Source organism: Chelonia mydas, chromosome 9 (genome assembly GCF_015237465.2).
Source record: "Chelonia mydas isolate rCheMyd1 chromosome 9, rCheMyd1.pri.v2, whole genome shotgun sequence".
In the NCBI taxonomy this organism is placed as follows: Eukaryota; Metazoa; Chordata; order Testudines; family Cheloniidae; genus Chelonia; species Chelonia mydas.
Genome location: NC_057855.1, coordinates 21,571,847 through 21,588,638, shown reverse-complemented (window position 1 = coordinate 21,588,638; position 16,792 = coordinate 21,571,847). Strand labels below are relative to the sequence as shown.

At 42.5% G+C, this 16,792-nt stretch overlaps 2 protein-coding genes across 4 annotated transcripts in view; both read right to left on the bottom strand.

The window, feature by feature from the left end:
• Window positions 1–16,792, bottom strand: part of KPNA4 (karyopherin subunit alpha 4) — a 59,673-nt gene that overhangs the window by 4,386 nt on the left and 38,495 nt on the right. For all 3 annotated transcript variants that reach the window (XM_037908341.2, XM_037908342.2, XM_037908343.2), the window contains one exon: window positions 10,138–10,300. In XM_037908341.2, coding sequence (XP_037764269.1) covers window positions 10,138–10,300 — 163 coding nt within the window. The remainder of the gene's footprint in view (window positions 1–10,137; window positions 10,301–16,792) is intronic.
• On the bottom strand, window positions 4,558–10,119 carry LOC122461639. The gene is made up of 2 exons (XM_043522280.1): window positions 6,297–10,119; window positions 4,558–5,979 (listed from the first exon to the last, which is right to left on the bottom strand). The coding sequence occupies exon 1, from the start codon at window positions 7,285–7,287 to the stop codon at window positions 6,358–6,360; it is 930 nt and encodes a 309-aa protein (XP_043378215.1). The 5' UTR covers window positions 7,288–10,119; the 3' UTR covers window positions 4,558–5,979; window positions 6,297–6,357.

The window sequence follows — 16,792 nt, the reverse complement described above, 5'->3', positions numbered from 1 at the left end:
AGGGCCCCCCTCCCCCCGCCAAGTTTTAGTCAGGGGTATACAGTAAAAGTCATGGACAGGTCACGGGCCATTAATTTTTGTTTACTGCCTGTGACTTTTACTAAAATTGCCTGTGACTAAAACGTAGCCTTAATTATATCGAGCATGTGCAGCCAGATAAGTTAACAGGACTGCTAGACCTCAAGATTTTAGACCAGCTAGATGGCTTAAGGGGATAAGTAGTAATAGTTATTCAAATCTGACCAACTCAGCCAACCTCAATTCAAACCCCACCTTGAGCAGAAATTGGAAAAAGGTTGGCTGGCATATTTTTGTTTATTTTGAAGGAATGTAATCAAAGTATTTTTATTAAAAAATTAGACATGTGAACAGTTGCCTGCAGGAGCAGGGCATTTTAGGGGATGGTGCAATGGGGAGTGGAAGAGTCAGGGTTTTGGGACTGCATCAAGGGGCCAGAGATAAATGGTGATAGGGGACATTAGAGGAGTTGGGGGATCAGGTGAAGGACCCATGAGGATAAGTGGCAGGGAGCTGGGGGAGAATAGGGACAGGACCCCACATTCACCCCTTCAGTGTACACGTGCATAGGGAGAGGGGCTCAGATCCCCCAGATCATTATCCCACCATGTGTGCCAGGATCTGGGGCCTCTTGCCCATCTAGGGGGTCTGAGACAGTTTCCCTGACCCACCTGGTGAGCGGGGATGAACGCCCAGGCCTCTCTGGAGGTATCTGAGCTCTGCTCCCTGCCTCCCTTTATATGCACCAGGATCTGGGGGATTCCTGCCCATCTATGGGGGTCTGACCCCCCCCATGTGCCCCAGCTTCTGGAGGGAGCTTGTCTTTCGGGGGGTGGGATCTGAGCCCCTCTCCCTTCCACCATGTGAGCTGGGATCGGGGGGGGGGGGGGGAGGGGACCTGCCAAATTATGGAGGTCTAACTGCACACCTTCTGCGAGCCGGGTTCTGGAACAGAGCTTGCCTTATTTGAGGGTCAAGCTCCACTCCCTACCGCCACCCCACCAGAGCCAGTATCTGGGGAAGCTCTGCCCTCTGTACGGGGAATTTAGAACAGGTATGTTTGAAGCATGTACCAAGAACACACTACTGACACTCGTGTGAGGAAACGAGAATGGGCATGCTTGACCCATATCAAAAACTCTGCTGGACAGTGAAGGGGAGATGAGAACACCCACTGACATGTATGGAGCCGTTCACACTTCTCATTTTTCAGGCTATATTCATCTCCTTCAGCAGGGTGGATAAAGAAATCAATGATTTAAAAAAAAAAATGAATTTTTTTGACAAAATGCTTTTTGAGGGAAAAAAACCTATCTAAAGATAGTTTTAATTAAGATACATTATAGCTCAGATCTCATAATGGAATAAGGATTATAAATTCTAATTCTATAGTAGGAGACAATATATTCATGTAATGTTTAAGAAAAGTTTTGTAAATGAGTTCAAATAGTTCATGGATTAGGGACCCAATCTTATGGTGTTCCAGGGGCTTCTGTATAGATTATTTAGGTTAATCTTTCTATATACCCAGTGGGACTCAGTCTAGAAGATACGATCAGAGATGATTAGTTTTGCAGTTCTCAAACAGTGGACTTGTGTCTCCAAATATAACAGCAAACATTTTTTAAAATAAATAAATAAATAAAATAGAAGTGAGAAATAACACACCTCAACTCTATTGTCCCTCTGCAAATTTGTGTACACAGAGTCAATCCCTTATCTCTCTCTAAAAGTGAAAAGTTTCAGAAAGTTCAATGAATGGAAGATTGTTGGGGGTGGAATAGATCTGGACAAGGAGAAGTTGTCTGGAGATAAATGTGAGAAGGGAGGGACAGGCAGTAGAAACAAAAGTGGAACTGTTTGAGCAGCGTATTCCAGAAGTCTTAAGGTCTTTCTGAGTGTAGCCTTCATTGATTTGAGATCTACCATACCATTCTCTCACTAGAAGGGAAAACCTATAACGGCAGCAGGCCGTAAAAGAGATCCACTTTGGGAATATTTTAAAGAAGTTCCTCTACCTGTGGGTAAGACAGGCATGTGTGCAAAATGCAAACACGGCAACAAAGAAATGCAAGGCCTGGTTGCCTGAGTGAAACTTTATAAGAAGTGTTCCTTCTCAGGAGGAAGCTTCGTTGAAGATGATGAAAGGAACATGTCTGAACATTCAGGATCTTCAGGTTGGTAAACTTTCTTATTTCATACTTCTTTCTTAAGGACTGCCTGTCTTCCTTCTGACCTACTCTTGAATTCTCATGCTTGAGGAAAAAATATAGTAATTACTCTATGGCACTACCATTTTAGATGCAGTTGTGATAAAAATAAATAGCTGAAATGGGCAGATCTTCCTTTTACACTTTCACCTTTAAAGTAGTGCTGAGTGTCAGTGGATGCAATGAGTAATATTAAATGAGCAGTATGGTAATAATAATTAAATAACTGCATGGACTTATTTTGTTTAGGAGAATCCATCCTCAACATATAGGGTTCTGAAGACTATCCACCTTCAACATCACCATCATTTTCTATAGTTTCAGAGTTATCTGCCAATGATAGTGTTTCAGTCACGTATGTCACATAGCCACAGTATATCACCTGTAGCAAAAAGAAAAAATATCTCCATCATCCAGAAACAACCATAGATAAGACTGTGATGAGAACCAGCACATTACAAAAAGAGGTAATTGATGAAACATTGCCCAGTTTGTTTATGAACCAAACTCTCCTTTCCCTATGATTGAGAACCCACACTTCATTAACATGGTTCAGTCATTAAGACCAGGATACAGTCCACACAACAGAGCAGATGTCGCAGGCAAATTGCTGGATAAAGTGTATGAAAGAGAAATTGAGCAGCGTGCAAAAGGTCTAAAGGGTGAAATTGTTAACCTGAGTCTTGATGGGTGGAGCAATGTCCACAATGATCCTGTTGTATGTGCTTGTGTGACAACAGAAAGGAGTGTCTTCCTTACAGAAAAAATTGATAAATCAGAAAATGCACACCGAGCAGAACACTTACAAGTAGCAGCAGTAAAAGCTATAACAAACTGAAAAAAAATTCAAATGTGTAGTACGCAGTTTGGTCACAGACAATGCTGTAAACGTCTCCAAGATAGGAAGAAATTTAGAAGAGAGAGTCCAAAGCTAATAACACACAGTTGCAGTGTTCATTTGATGCACCTCCTAGCCAAAGACTTCAGTGTTCCAGAAATAAAGGCTAATGTTGTTGAAATTGCAAAATACTTCCATAACAACCGCTTTGCAGCAGCTGCTCTGAAAAAAGTGGGAGGAACCAAGCTAACTCTCCCACAAGATGTGCGACGGAACTCAGTAGTGGACTGTTTTGAGCACTATATCAAGAACTGGCCTAATCTGATGACAGTTTGTGAAACAAAACAGTGAAAAAATAGATGGCATTGTCACAGCCAAAGTTCTCAACATTGGGCTTAAGAGAAATGTTGAACACATTCTGAGTACCCTGAAGCCTATTTCTGTAGCCTTGAACAAAATGCAGGGAAATAGCTGTTTTATTGCTGACGCTGCTGAAATTTGGAAGGAACTGAGTAAGAGCTTAAAAAGAGAAATACGCAATGAGAGAGTTACATTACAAGCATTAAAAAAATGAACAGGACCCGCACTATCTCCAGCTCATTTTCTTGCAAATATTCTCAATACTCGGTACCAGGGTCAAACCTTAATTGTTGAAGAAGAGGAGTTGGCTCATCCAGCAATCATCCCTCCATAACGCCAACTACAATAAACTTCAGAGCTAAGGGTGAACCATTCAAGAAATATATGTTTGCTGATGATGTTTTAAAGAAAGACACACCAGTGAACTGGTGGAAGTCACTTAAGCACTTGGATTCAGAGACTATTGAAGTGATAATCTCACTTTTAACAGCAGTAGCTTCTTCTGCCAGTGTAGAAAGAATATATTTTCTTCCTTTGGACTAATTCATTCCAAATTGAGAAATCGTTTGGGACCTGAAAAAGCAGGAAAGGTTGTTTTTCTTTTCCAGATTATGAAAAAACAGGAAAATGTAGGTGAAGACGACTAAGTTAGCTGCAGAAGCCAATATCTTAAGTTTCTCATGTTGACCTGGCTGACACAGTTGATTTAATTTTTTTTTTTTAATATTTCATTTAACTATGTTAGTTAAAAACAAACAAAAAAACACCCCCGATTTTAAAAAACTTGAACGTTTGACTAAATTCAAAAATTCACATCCTTTGTTTTGTTAAATTATTATATGTTTGCTGTCGAAGAAAAAAATCCAGAATACATAATGTTGTTTTAGTTAAATAAAATAATTTAAAAATTTCTGTCTGGTGATGTTCTCATCCAAATACAACATGGCAAGAAAATCCTCCACATATTAATGATTAACATGTTGAATTGGAGATATTTCACCTCCTAAAGACTTCATAAATATCTTCTTCAATTACGTTTGGTAAATGAAATAACCAAAGCATTCATCTTCTGATATAGCTGTAAAACTAATCTGAAAAGTTTTCAAAATAAATCACTTTAAAAATGTATAGTGTGTACCTTCTAAAACTGAAATCTACATCTATCTCTGAGTTGTGAAGAATATGTATTAAGGTTATAACAACCAACAAGAATGCACTTTTATGTAGAAATCCATAATTAAATCGAGTCTTCCCGACTAGTGATTTAAATGATTCAAAGCAATTTGATTTAAATCAAATCCACCCTGCCTTCAGGTGTTCTCATTCAGATGAGACCATCACATTGAGATGAATGGGCCACTTCACACCTCTGTGCGTTCTATGTTGCAGATGGATGTGTAGAGCTCTGTGTTAAACCTAGAGAGACTATGGTAGTAGGGGAGGGAAACGTATGGGGAAACTCAGACTAGCCAAGGATCAGTAGTCCACTTGGCACTTGTAGTTAGCATGTAGGACACAAGGACTTCTACTAACAAGTTTTCTTTCTGTAACCCCACCCCCAGAAATTAAATGACAAAAAAAGTAGGCCATGTCTACATTACCACTTACGTTGGAAAAAACTTATGCCACTGAGGGGTGTGGGGAGTGCTTGCTTTGGAGATATATCTTTCCTACAATACCATATGGAGAAGAGCTTTCACTTACCTGGCTAAGTATTTCTAGTCAAGAGATTTCTGGTATTCAGAAGCACATTTTGGACTTTTTCAAAAGGCTCCAGCCATGAAGCATCCACACTGCTAGGTGGAGAGCTTGGGAAGGAGCAGATGTCCATGGTCCCCTGGGATTAAGTCTAGATCTAACGGGAGGGTTAGAGGAGTTGTCAAGTATCAATGTTGACAAGGCCATGCGGTGCTATAAGAATGAGGTGAGCACGGTCTTGTTTTATTTTGAATACTATTCTGGGCAGTAAAGGAACTGAAGGGAAGGTGTATGGAAGGAAATGCTTGCAGGATAGGAGAAAGGGATCTGTCAGTGAGCCTTGGCTGAGCCCTCTCCAGGAACAGAGCTGAGAGCATTTTCTGTTGGTTCTTGTTGCAAACAGATCCACTTGGGGAGTTCCCCCCAGATGGAAGATGGACTTAGTTATCTCTGGATGTAATGACTGGTTAAGTTGATTGGAGAAGGATCTGCTCAGCTGATCTGCTACCATGTTCTCTTTCCCCGAAAGGTAAGCTGCTCTCTTGGACCTAAAATAGGCCCGAAACCCCTTTTTGCTTTGGGGATCAGGAAGTGGAGGGAATAGAAGTCTTGTCCCGAGGGACAATGGAACTTCCTCTGTGGACCCTGACTGAAGAAGACACTGGACCTCCTGCTGAAGGGCAATCTCGTGAGAGAGTGATTCCTGAAGAGGGACAGGGGAAGGGTAGAAATAAACTGGATGGTACACCCCCCATTCTAAGACGCTTAAGACCCACCAATCTGACATTATGTGGGCCCATGCACTTAGGAAGTGAGGTAAGGGATTGGTAAATAAAAGATGGGGAACAGAGAGAACTAAAAAGAAAAGGAGTACTTGTGGCACCTTAGAGACTAACCAGTTTATTTGAGCATGAGCTTTCGTGAGCTACAGCTCACTTCATCGGATGCATAGCATATCTATGCATCCGATGAAGTGAGCTGTAGCTCACGAAAGCTCATGCTCAAATAAACTGGTTAGTCTCTAAGGATATGTTATGCATCCGATGAAGTGAGCTGTAGCTCACGAAAGCTCATGCTCAAATAAACTGGTTAGTCTCTAAGGTGCCACAAGTACTCCTTTTCTTTTTACGAATACAGACTAACACGGCTGTTACTCTGAAACCAGAGAGAACTTAAGTTAGCTAGTACACTGTCCTCAAATATCCCATCAAAATGCCTATTTGGAAGAGGTGACTAGATGGGATGAGCCTCTCTCATCCGAGATGGTGGCTGGTCCATAAGTTGTGGTGGGGAGGCTGCCTGGAACCAGTCTTGGTACCAGGGGATGGTGCTCTCTGTTCTGGTGTCTCTGGTGCACCCTTCATGACTGTGTCGAAGAATGTTGAGGGGAGGACCTGGCTGGAGGGGAAGGCTCCACAGTGCCAGAATGGCCATTGATATAAGCCTGGACCCGTTGATGAATAGCCCATGGTCCCAACAACTCTGATAGGAGATGTAGTGTCCTGGACAAGATAGAGACGACTTCACTTCTGTGTCCAAAGAGTCAAATGCCTGAGGCAAAGTAGTGGTCGATGCAGATGGGACTGATGAGAGACAGTCTGAGCCTGGTGATAGCAGTACTGCCAAAATCATAGGAGGCTCTCCTCTCAACAAGACAGGCTTCAACAGAGGTTTGAGTAATGTTATCGCAGGATCTAGATGTGGTGAGGTATAAGCTGCAGGCACTGGCACTGGCTGCGAGCCTTCTGCTGTTGGCAATACCAGTACTAAGAGGCTAAGCAAGTCTTCTGCAACTGCATATGCTGCCAGGGTGATTGGGACTGGCACTGGCTGTTGGGTCTGCAAGTGTCCTTCAAGGAATGGCCTTAACAAACATGGCACAGAGTCCAGAGGCAGTGAGACCCTCTTGGGAGGTGACGAGCTTTCCAGGGATGGCCTCTCTCTCAAACGCTTTGTGGAGCGTCTGCCTCGGTCGTGCTTCAGTAGCAACGCAGAAGAGCAAGAGGTGGAACCTGAGAAAGGTCTGAATTTTTTTTTTTGGAACAGGGGAATGGGACTGAGGAACTGCAGACATCTGTTGGGATGCTCCGTACTGAAGATGAAGTACTTGGGGCACTTTACTCCTGTGACCCTCTCTGATGGGGGTTGAAATGCTGCTTCCATAAGCAAGAACTTAAGCCATGCCTCCCTATCTCTTTTTGAGTGGGGTTTGAAACTTTTACAGATGAAATATGTGTCACTGATGTGGGATTCTCCTAAGCTTTCAGGCAGGATAGATGCAGGTAGCTGACTGGAACAGGATTTGCAGAAGTCTTGCAGGACTTAAACCTCGGTGAGCAAGGTATCATTCCAGTACCAGCAGTGAAACAGGATAAAGGGTCAAAAGAGACCAAAAATGGAAACCTAGCTGTTCAATCATCAACAATTGACTAAAAAAAAAAACTTACTATACCTAACTATATACAAAGAAGAACGAGAGAAGTACTTGAATTAACCAAGTCTGCATTTGCACCAGCCATCACTGCTGATAAGATGGAACTGGACGGGGATGGTGAAAGCTCTGCTCTTTTATACCAGCACACAACAGCATGCGGCAGAGGGCACTCAAGCCACCCCAATGGATGCTACTGAGGGGAAAAAGAACACACCTACAATGGATATGATGTGCAATTACTCAAAGAGCCCAAACTTCACAAAGCCCGAAAAAAAAAGAGTTAAGGTTATGTGGGAGCGTACTTTAACTATCCCTCTTAAAGTGATGCCCCAAAACACCCATAACACATTTGCACCCTGCCTTTTCACTCTATAGGAAAGGAACTACCCTGCCCTATAGTAAAATACTTAGCCTATACTCCTGACAGAGTACCACACTTGTGAAATTTAACAACCACTTTATACTTAGTCACAGGATACATCTAAATCTATACTTGTCCTTACCCATCAGTAAACCCACAGACTGCTCTCATAACCCACCTGACTGCTGATAATCCCTGTGTCAAGATTCTCCCCACCCCCCAGCGCCTTGCTACTAAATGGTACATCTACAAAGTAAGTGAACACCCGTGGCTGGCCTGAGTCGCTGGTGCAGGGATGTAAAATTTCTGTGTAGTTGTTTGGGCTTAGCCTGGAGCCTGAGCCCTTGGACTCCACAAGTGGGGAGGGTCCCTGAGCCCAAACATCTACACTGCAATTTTTAGCCTTGCAGCTCAAGCCTGAGTCAGCTGACCTGGGCCAGCTGCAGCCATGCCTTGGGTCTTTTATTCCAGGGTAGATGTACCCTAAGACAACCTATCACAATTTTGAAATAAAATGATATAGCTAGCTCCTCAGGGTTCACATTCTGCCCTTTCCGTTACTCATACACAAGGTGAGTGCAAACTTTGATCTCCTCATATGACAATCACAGCTCTGTGAGGCCTCTCAAACTAATCTAACTCATCAGCTCAAACACACACTTTCCAACCTGTCCCACCTATTGCCTCCACAGTTAAACCAGTCAGTCAACACAACTACAACTCACAAACTGAATGCAGCTGCAGAGAGTATGCAGATAAATCCCACTGGCTATTCCCAGCTCCAGGGGACCAGAGTCAAGGTTACATGAGCATGTATCATAACTCCACATTTACTGGTTTCCTGAAGTTTGCTGAACTAAATGTTCTGCAAGGACATGAACTCCCACTGGGCAGCTTAACTCTGCCTTAGCAAAATTTTTTTGCCATTTTATCTACTGAGTGGCAAAAGGCAGTTTCTCCCTCTTGTGGCTACCATATCTCCATAGTATTCAAAATATATATATATATATATATATATATATATATATAGGCTTTTCTCCCCATGGGACTGTTCCTGATTAGCTGCATGTGTGTATACTTACTCTGGAATACATTTGTTCCGGTTTAGTTTAATCCACTTTAACATGTGTAGACAAGTCCTTAATGGCAGAATTATGTCAGATATAAAGAAAAAGCCTGAGATGTGTCCTACTAATCATACTTATCAAACAAGTAGTACATGAAGATAAAAGTAGCAGAGAGTTTTATGCTGCCTTACAAAAGAGTCATAATTAAATCACTCGATTGAAACTGAGAATCTGGTTTAATTACCAACTCTGTCACAGACTTCCTGTGTGACTTCTGGCAAGTCACTCTGTGCCTCAGTTCTCTAACTGTAAAAGTTTCCCAGAGATTTGGGGAAAATAAAAACTGAATCAAGTTTGAGGTGCTCAGATGCTATGGTGATTACCTAGACAATTAGACTGTACTACCGCTGTGTAGAATATATCTAATATGTATCTATCCATCCATCCAGCAGATAGAGGCACAGCTAAATATATCAAGAAGTTCTAAGAGTTTATTTTAAACATAATATATAGTTACTCAAATACCTCTCACTTTAGAATGTTCCCTCCTGAACTTCATCTATTCATACTATACATCCATGGACTTTGCATTTCTTATTTCAAGGAGCACCACTCTCTTATCTCAGTGAAGTTACCTGCAATGTAGGAGTTTTCCATAGAACTTGTAGTGGTAACTAAATTAAACATTTAATACTAAAATGGTTTATTTTCCTCAAAGAGAGCTCCAACTGGATGGTAGCTGTTTAAGTGTTTAACAATTTAAAAAAATAAAAACATGCCTGAAAGCCATTAACAAAATTACCACTTAATATTTTGTTTTAAAATTTACCTGGGCATAATTTGACCAAGTCTGATTCAGTTTGCAGCCTATGAGGTAAAGGTACCCTCCATGTACTAATTTGTGAAATATATTTTTCTAGTTAGGTCATATATACTACATATATTCAATTTAACGTTTCTTCGAATAGAAAAGTTTGTTAAAATATCTCAAATCACTAAGTGAACCTTATACTGAGATTTGATACAAACAGTTAAACAAAAAATAAGACAAAGATGCAGTAAACGGCAAAGTCCATGAGTATATTTGTGGTTAATGTTCAAACCATTAGTTATAATAACGGTAACACCAACTAGTTATTCAAAAATCATACCTCCACACTCTTCTATAAGATTGGCTATGGTCTCCGCTTCATCTTCAGCCATTTTTAATATATTACTTAGTCCATCCAGCACTACTTGTACAACTTGAGCATCTTTTACTGTTAACAAGTTGCAAAAGGGAGGAATTACATTTTGTTGAATTAGATATGCCACCTAGGAAAGAAAACATACATAAAGTTAAAATGTAACAGTAAATAGTGTGTGAGAGGTAAAAAGATGCAAGAAAAGGAAGGGAAGCTAGTGGCACCACAAAAAAATATTTTTGATAGACAGAAGAGACAAGAAGGAAAGACTACATGAAATAAGAAAAAAGTTTATTCAAAGTATGCACTGAACAGTATAAGGAAGTTGCTTACCTTATAGTACTATAGGTACTATACTATAAGTTTGGGCTGTCAAGCGATTAAAAAAATTAATCATGATTAATCTCGCTGTTTAAACAATAATAAAATACTGTTTATTTAAATATTTTTGGATGTTTTCTGCATTTTCAAATATATTGATTTCAATTACAACACAGAATACAAAGTGTACCGTGCTCACTTTATTTTTATTACAAATATTTGCACTGTAAAAATGATAAAGGAAATAGTATTTTTCAATTCCCCCATTGCAAGTACTGTAGTGCAACTTCGATCACGAAAGTTGAACTTATAAATGTAGCATTATGTACAAAAATAACTGCATGCAAAAATAAAAATGTAACACTGTAGAGCCTACAAGTCCACTCAATCCTACTTCTTGCTCAGACAAAAAAGTGTGTTCATATTTGTGGGAGATAATGCTGCCTGCTTCTTGTTTATGTCACCTGAAAGTCTGAACAGGCACTCATGTGGCACTGCTGTAGCCGGCGTTGCAAGATATTTACTTGCCAGATGCGCTAAAGATTCAGATGTCCCTTCATGCTTCAACCACCATCCCAGAGAAAGTGTCCATGCTGATGACAGATTCTGCTCGATAACAATCCAAAGCAATATGGAGAGATGCATGTTCATTTTCATCATCTGAGTCAGATGCCACCAGCACAGGGGTGGGCAAACTATGGGCCGTGGGCCGGATCTGGCCCCTGAGGGCTTTGGATCTGGCCTGCAGGATTGCCACGCTGCAGGCCCCACGCTGCTTGGGAAGTGGCTGGCACCACGTCCCTGCGGCCCCTGGGGAGGAGAGGCAGAAGACTCCGCGTGCTGTCCTTGACTGTGGGTACCTCCCCCGAAGCTCCCATTGGCCAGGAACGGGGCCAATAGAAACTTCAGGGGAGGTACCCACAGGCAAGGGCAGCACAGAGCTCTCTGCTCCCCTGGGGCTGCAGGGATATGGTGCCGGCCACTTCCCAGAGCGGCGCGGGGGTGGGAGGGAGCCTGCCTTGGCCCCAGTGTGTGCCACTACCACCCTGTAGCCACCCCAGGTAAGTGGCGCTGGTCTGGAACCCACATCCCTCCTGCGCCGCAACCCCCTGCCCTGAGCCCCCTCCCGCACTCCACACCCCTCCCTGCACCACTGCCCTGAGCCCCCTCCCGCACTGTGCATCCCTTCCTGCACCCCAACCCCCTTCCCTGAGCCCCCTCGTACGATCTGCACCCCTCCTGTTCCCCAACCCCTTGCCCTGAGCCCCCTTCCTGCACACCGCACCCCCTCCCACACCCCGCACTCCCTGTCCCAGCCCTACATTCATGGCCCTGCATGCAATTTCCCCACCCTGATACGGCCCTCGGGCCAAAAAGTTTGCCCACTCCTGCACCAGCAGATGGTTGATTTTCTTTTTTCTGTAATTTCTGCATTGGAGAATTGCTCTTTTAAGACTTCTGAAAGCATGCTCCATAGTCTTGTCCCGCTCAGATTTTGGAAGGCACTTCAGATTCTTAAACCTTAGCTGCAGCTATCTTTAGAAATCTCACATTGGTACCTCCTTTGCGTTTTGTCAAATCTGCTGTGAAAGTGTTCTTAAAACGAAAAATATGTGCTGGGTCATCATTGAGATTGCTATGACATGAAATATATGGCAGAATGTGGGTAAAACAGAGCAGGAGACATACAATTCTCCCCCAAGAAGTTCAATCACAAATTTAATTAATGCATTACTTTTTGAACAAGTGTCATCAGCATAGAAGCATGTCCTCTGGAATGGTGGCCGAAGTATGAAGGGGCATACAAATGTTTTGCATATCTGGCATGTAAATACCTTGCAACACCAGCTACAAAATTGCCATGTGAATGCCTGTTCTCACTTTCAGGTGACACTGTAAATAAGAAGCAGGCAGCATTATCTTCCATAAATGTAAACACACTTGTTTGTCTTAGTGATTGACTGAACAAGAAGTAGGACTGAGTGGACTTATAGGCTCTAAAGCTTTACATTGTTTTGTTTTTGAGTGCAGTTATGTAACAAAAAATATATATTTGTAAGCTGCATTTTCATGATAAAGAAAATGCACTACAGAACTTGTATGAGGTGAACTGAAAAATACTATTGCTTTTATCATTTTTACAGTGCAAATATTTGTAATAAAAATCATAATATAAAGTGAGCACTGTACACTTTCTATTCTATGTTGTGATTGAAATCAATATATTTGAAAATGTAGAAAATATCCAAAAACATTTAAATAAATAGTATTTTATTATTGTTTAATTGTGCGATTAATCGCAATTAATTTTTTTAATCGCTTGACAGCCCTACCTTATAGTATAGTACCTACAGTACTATAAGGTAGGCAACTTTCTTATACTGTTCAGTATATACTTTGAATAAACTTTTTTCTTATTTCATGTAGTCTTTCCTTCTTGTCTCTTCTATTAAATATAAATATTGTTTAACAGTGCAATTAAAGCTGCGATTAATTTTTTTAAGTTAATCGTGTGAGTTAACTGCAATTAAATCGACAGCCCTACTGTAAGGTACTACAGAACTGGAGGTTCTTTGAGATGTGTGGTCCCTATCTGTATTCCACTGTGGGTGCTAATATGCTCCATGTGCCCCAAGTCGGAGAATTTTGAAAGCAGTGTCTGTTGGTCCGCATGTGTGCATGGGCTCACCTCGTGCTTCTGACAGAGGAGATAAAAGGGCAGCATGGACTCGCTGCCTCTCCAGTTCCTTCTCTACCATGAATCAGAGAAGATCTGAAGCAGAGGGGAAGTAGGGTAGGTAGTTGAATACAGATAGGGACCATACATCTCAAAGAACCTCCAGCTACTATAAGGTAAACAACTTTCTCTCCTTCCAGTGCTGGTCCTATGTGTATTCTACAGTGGATGATTGACAAGCAATACTCAAATAGTAGGAGGATGCAAGGGTGTAGACAGCAGAGCTGAATGAAAGACTGCTTGTATCAAGACAGTCTCACAAATGTGTGGATGGAACTCCATGTAGCTGCCTTGCAGATGTCAAGTAGAAATACCTCTTGAAGCAATGCCATAGACATCGCTTGTACTCTTGTAGAATGAGCTCTTACCCCAAGAGGAGGTGGAAGATTAGATTTGCCCTTTACATAATCTACTAGTCATTGGGGCATGAAGACTCAGTAGCCCTGTGAAGGTGGATGATATGCACTGATTGCTGCCAATTGGATCCATAAGGAGCTGATGGACAAATCTGTTGTGTTTCAGGAAAGAGCACAGCCCAGACTGAGAGGAAAACATGCAGCTTCTGAGGAGTAGGGTCTGATGTACTCAAATAGCTAAGTAGAAGCATTTTTCTAAGTAACATTTTCTAGTGGAATCCTTCCTACTATTAGAAAAGATATTCTTTATAGCTTCAGAACATGATTGCTCTAAGAATGATGCCCATCCAAAAAACAGGCTCTGAGATGAAGCAGACATGAGTTGGTATGATTGATTTTGCCATTCCTTTGGGTAAGGAGATCAGGAAAAGTAGGAATAACTATTGGTACCAGTGACGACATGTGTAGGAGGTTAGGGAACCAAAGCTGTCTGGGCTAGTTGGAGGCAATGAGAATAACCCATGCCATGTCTTGCCAAATACTGCACAAAACTCCAGGCTGGAATGGTAGTGGAGGGTAGACATAGTTCAGGGGTCTGACCAAAAGCTTCACAAGCCCTTTGAACTGTTCGCAGTTCTAGAATATCTATGTGCCTCCTGGACTCTTCAGATGTCCAGGTGCCTTTTGCTGTATGGTTGTTCATATGGGCTCCCCAACCCAACATAGATAAACTGGTAATGATCATCCTGTCCAGTGTGGAGGCGAGGAAGGGAGCGCTGATGAACACCTGATGGCGATTCTTCCCCTTAACAGGGACAATATTACTTTGGCAACCGTCACTACGGTGCTCATGTCAGTTTGGTGAGAATACAAGTTGAAGTCATGCTTGTAAGTAACAAAGATGGAGGACTGCAAATGGTGTGACATAAAAGTATGAGCCCATATAGCCTAGGAAAGAGAGCTCTGGACTGGTACTTTGGGGTTGTTTTCATAGCCTGAAGCCTGTCCTTCAGCAGGTAAGCTCTTGCCATGATTGAATTTAAGGACGCCCTGATGAAGTCTCTGTAGGAGTGAGAATGGATTTCTCGGTGTTTGCACTGACCCCCAAAAAGGAGAGGAGTCATTGTCAAAGTTGATGCATAGGCCTCTTGGTGTGACATGGTGACAGGGGACAGTCACTGAGGTAAGGGAAAACAGTAAAACCATGGCATCTGATATAGGCTGCTACAACAGAGAACACCTTGGTAAAGATACTGGAGGTGGTAGCAATGCTGAAAGGGAATACTCTGTATTGAATGTGGTTTGAATCCACCATGAATCCGAAAATGCGTCTGGGAGTGGAGTGGATGTCCACATGAAAGTAAGAGTCTTTCATGTCAAGAGCTGTAAACGACATGTCCTTTTCCAGGAATGGAAATCATAGATGCCAACATCATCATTCAAAACTTGAGTTTGTAAATAAAGTGGGTGAAATTATGAAGGTCAAGAATGGGTCTCCAAAGCTGCCTTTCTATGTTCTATGAACCATGTCAAGTAAAAACCACTCCCTTGGTACCGAAGAGGAACCCACTCTATTGCTCCTTGCTGTATGAGAAATTCTACTTCTTGTTTGAGAATATTCTCATTAGAGTGCCCCCCCCCCACCCCCAAGAGGATGGGGAAGGGGTTTTTTGAGGGGGCAGGGACGAACTGTTGTATAACTGGAATGAATGATGTTCAGCACCCATTTATCTGTTATTGCACTCCAGGTGTTGAAAAAGTGTGCTAGATGACCCCCAAATGGTGTATGGAAGTCAGTTTTTGGACTTAGTGGTTGCCGCTTTCAAGCTCCCATCAAAAATAACAATTTAAGCTGAGGGCTAGGACTGGGATGAGGAATCTGTTGCAGAAGCTGCAGAGAAATGAGTCTTTTGAACCTCTATCTTCTCTGGTGGAAGTACTACTAAGCCATCTGTCTAAGCTAGTCTGTCAGTAGAATTTTCTCTTTGGGGCAGGTATATATATTTTCAGGGAGCTGAGGGTGGCCCCGGAGCCCTTTAAAATCCATAAGGACTCATCTGTCTTCTGATTAAACAGATGTGACTCAACTGTGTGCTAGTCCCCAAAGTATGGAGCCACAACTCTATGCATTATGATGGCAATAGTAGTTGCCCTGGAAGCTGTATCAGCTGCATCTATTGCTGATTGGAGAGTGGGCCTGGAAACTATTTTGTCTTCTATGAGAGCCTGGAAACAAGTGCTGTCCTGATGTGGGAGACTATCAGTAAATTCCATGAATCTGAATAGATCAGAAGTCATTCTTAGCCATTAGTGCTGGGTAGATGGATATCCTGAACCGGAGACTAGAAGAAGAGACCTTCTTTCCCAATAAGTCAAGACGCTTGCCCTCCTTGTCAGTCAGGATAGATTGGGGGTGTTGATGCCTACATCTCTCCATGGTGGCCTGGATGACTAAAAAGTTAGGAGCAGTGTGACAAAACAGAAATTTTGCCCCTTTGGCTGGAACATACTACAGTTTCTCTGCCCTCCTGGGGTAGGGGCACAGGTAGCTGGAATGTGCCAGACTGCTCTAGCTGGCTAACAGAAATACTATTTAACTGGAGCCAGGGGTTTGAAGGATGTCCAGGAGCTTGTGTTGAGGATCTTGAACCTACTCATGAGGAATCTGTAGCTCCCTTCCACTTCTGCAAAGGAATTCCTGGAACTGCTGATAGTCCTTGGGGGGGAGGGGGTGGGTGGGAATGGAAACATTGCCATCTTTGTCTCCAGATGAGGCAGTGATTCCAATCTCCTCAGTTTCAGTGGAACCACTGGATCCAGTGAATATTCCTCAGTAGGATATGGAGGCAGCTTCAGTTGGCCTCTTAGAGGGGTGGGAAGGGGTAACTCCCTAGCACACCGGACTGACGCTGTGGGATGGTACTGGTCCCACAGCCCCCAGTACGGCCAACATGATGGGTCAAATAGGGGCTGCAGAGGTCCCCATGGCATGGGGTACCGATGGTTCTGAGACAGGCAATGAGATGGAGGGTGGTCCCAAGGTATTCCAGGTTTTCTGACTGGAACATTGTATCTTGGAGGAAGGAATAAAGATTCATTGGGCAGTTCGGAATCTCCCAATGAGAAGAAAGTTGATTCCCATTCAAAAAGTTATACCAACAGAGTTGTTGGACAGAAATCATAGCCTGAAGATGGAATGGGAGACAGA

What these genes read in the sequence shown, in the direction of transcription:
- LOC122461639 (XM_043522280.1), bottom strand. Translation starts at nt 7,287, where the DNA reads ATGGAAGCAGCATTTCAACCCCCATCAGAGAGGGTCACAGGAGTAAAG.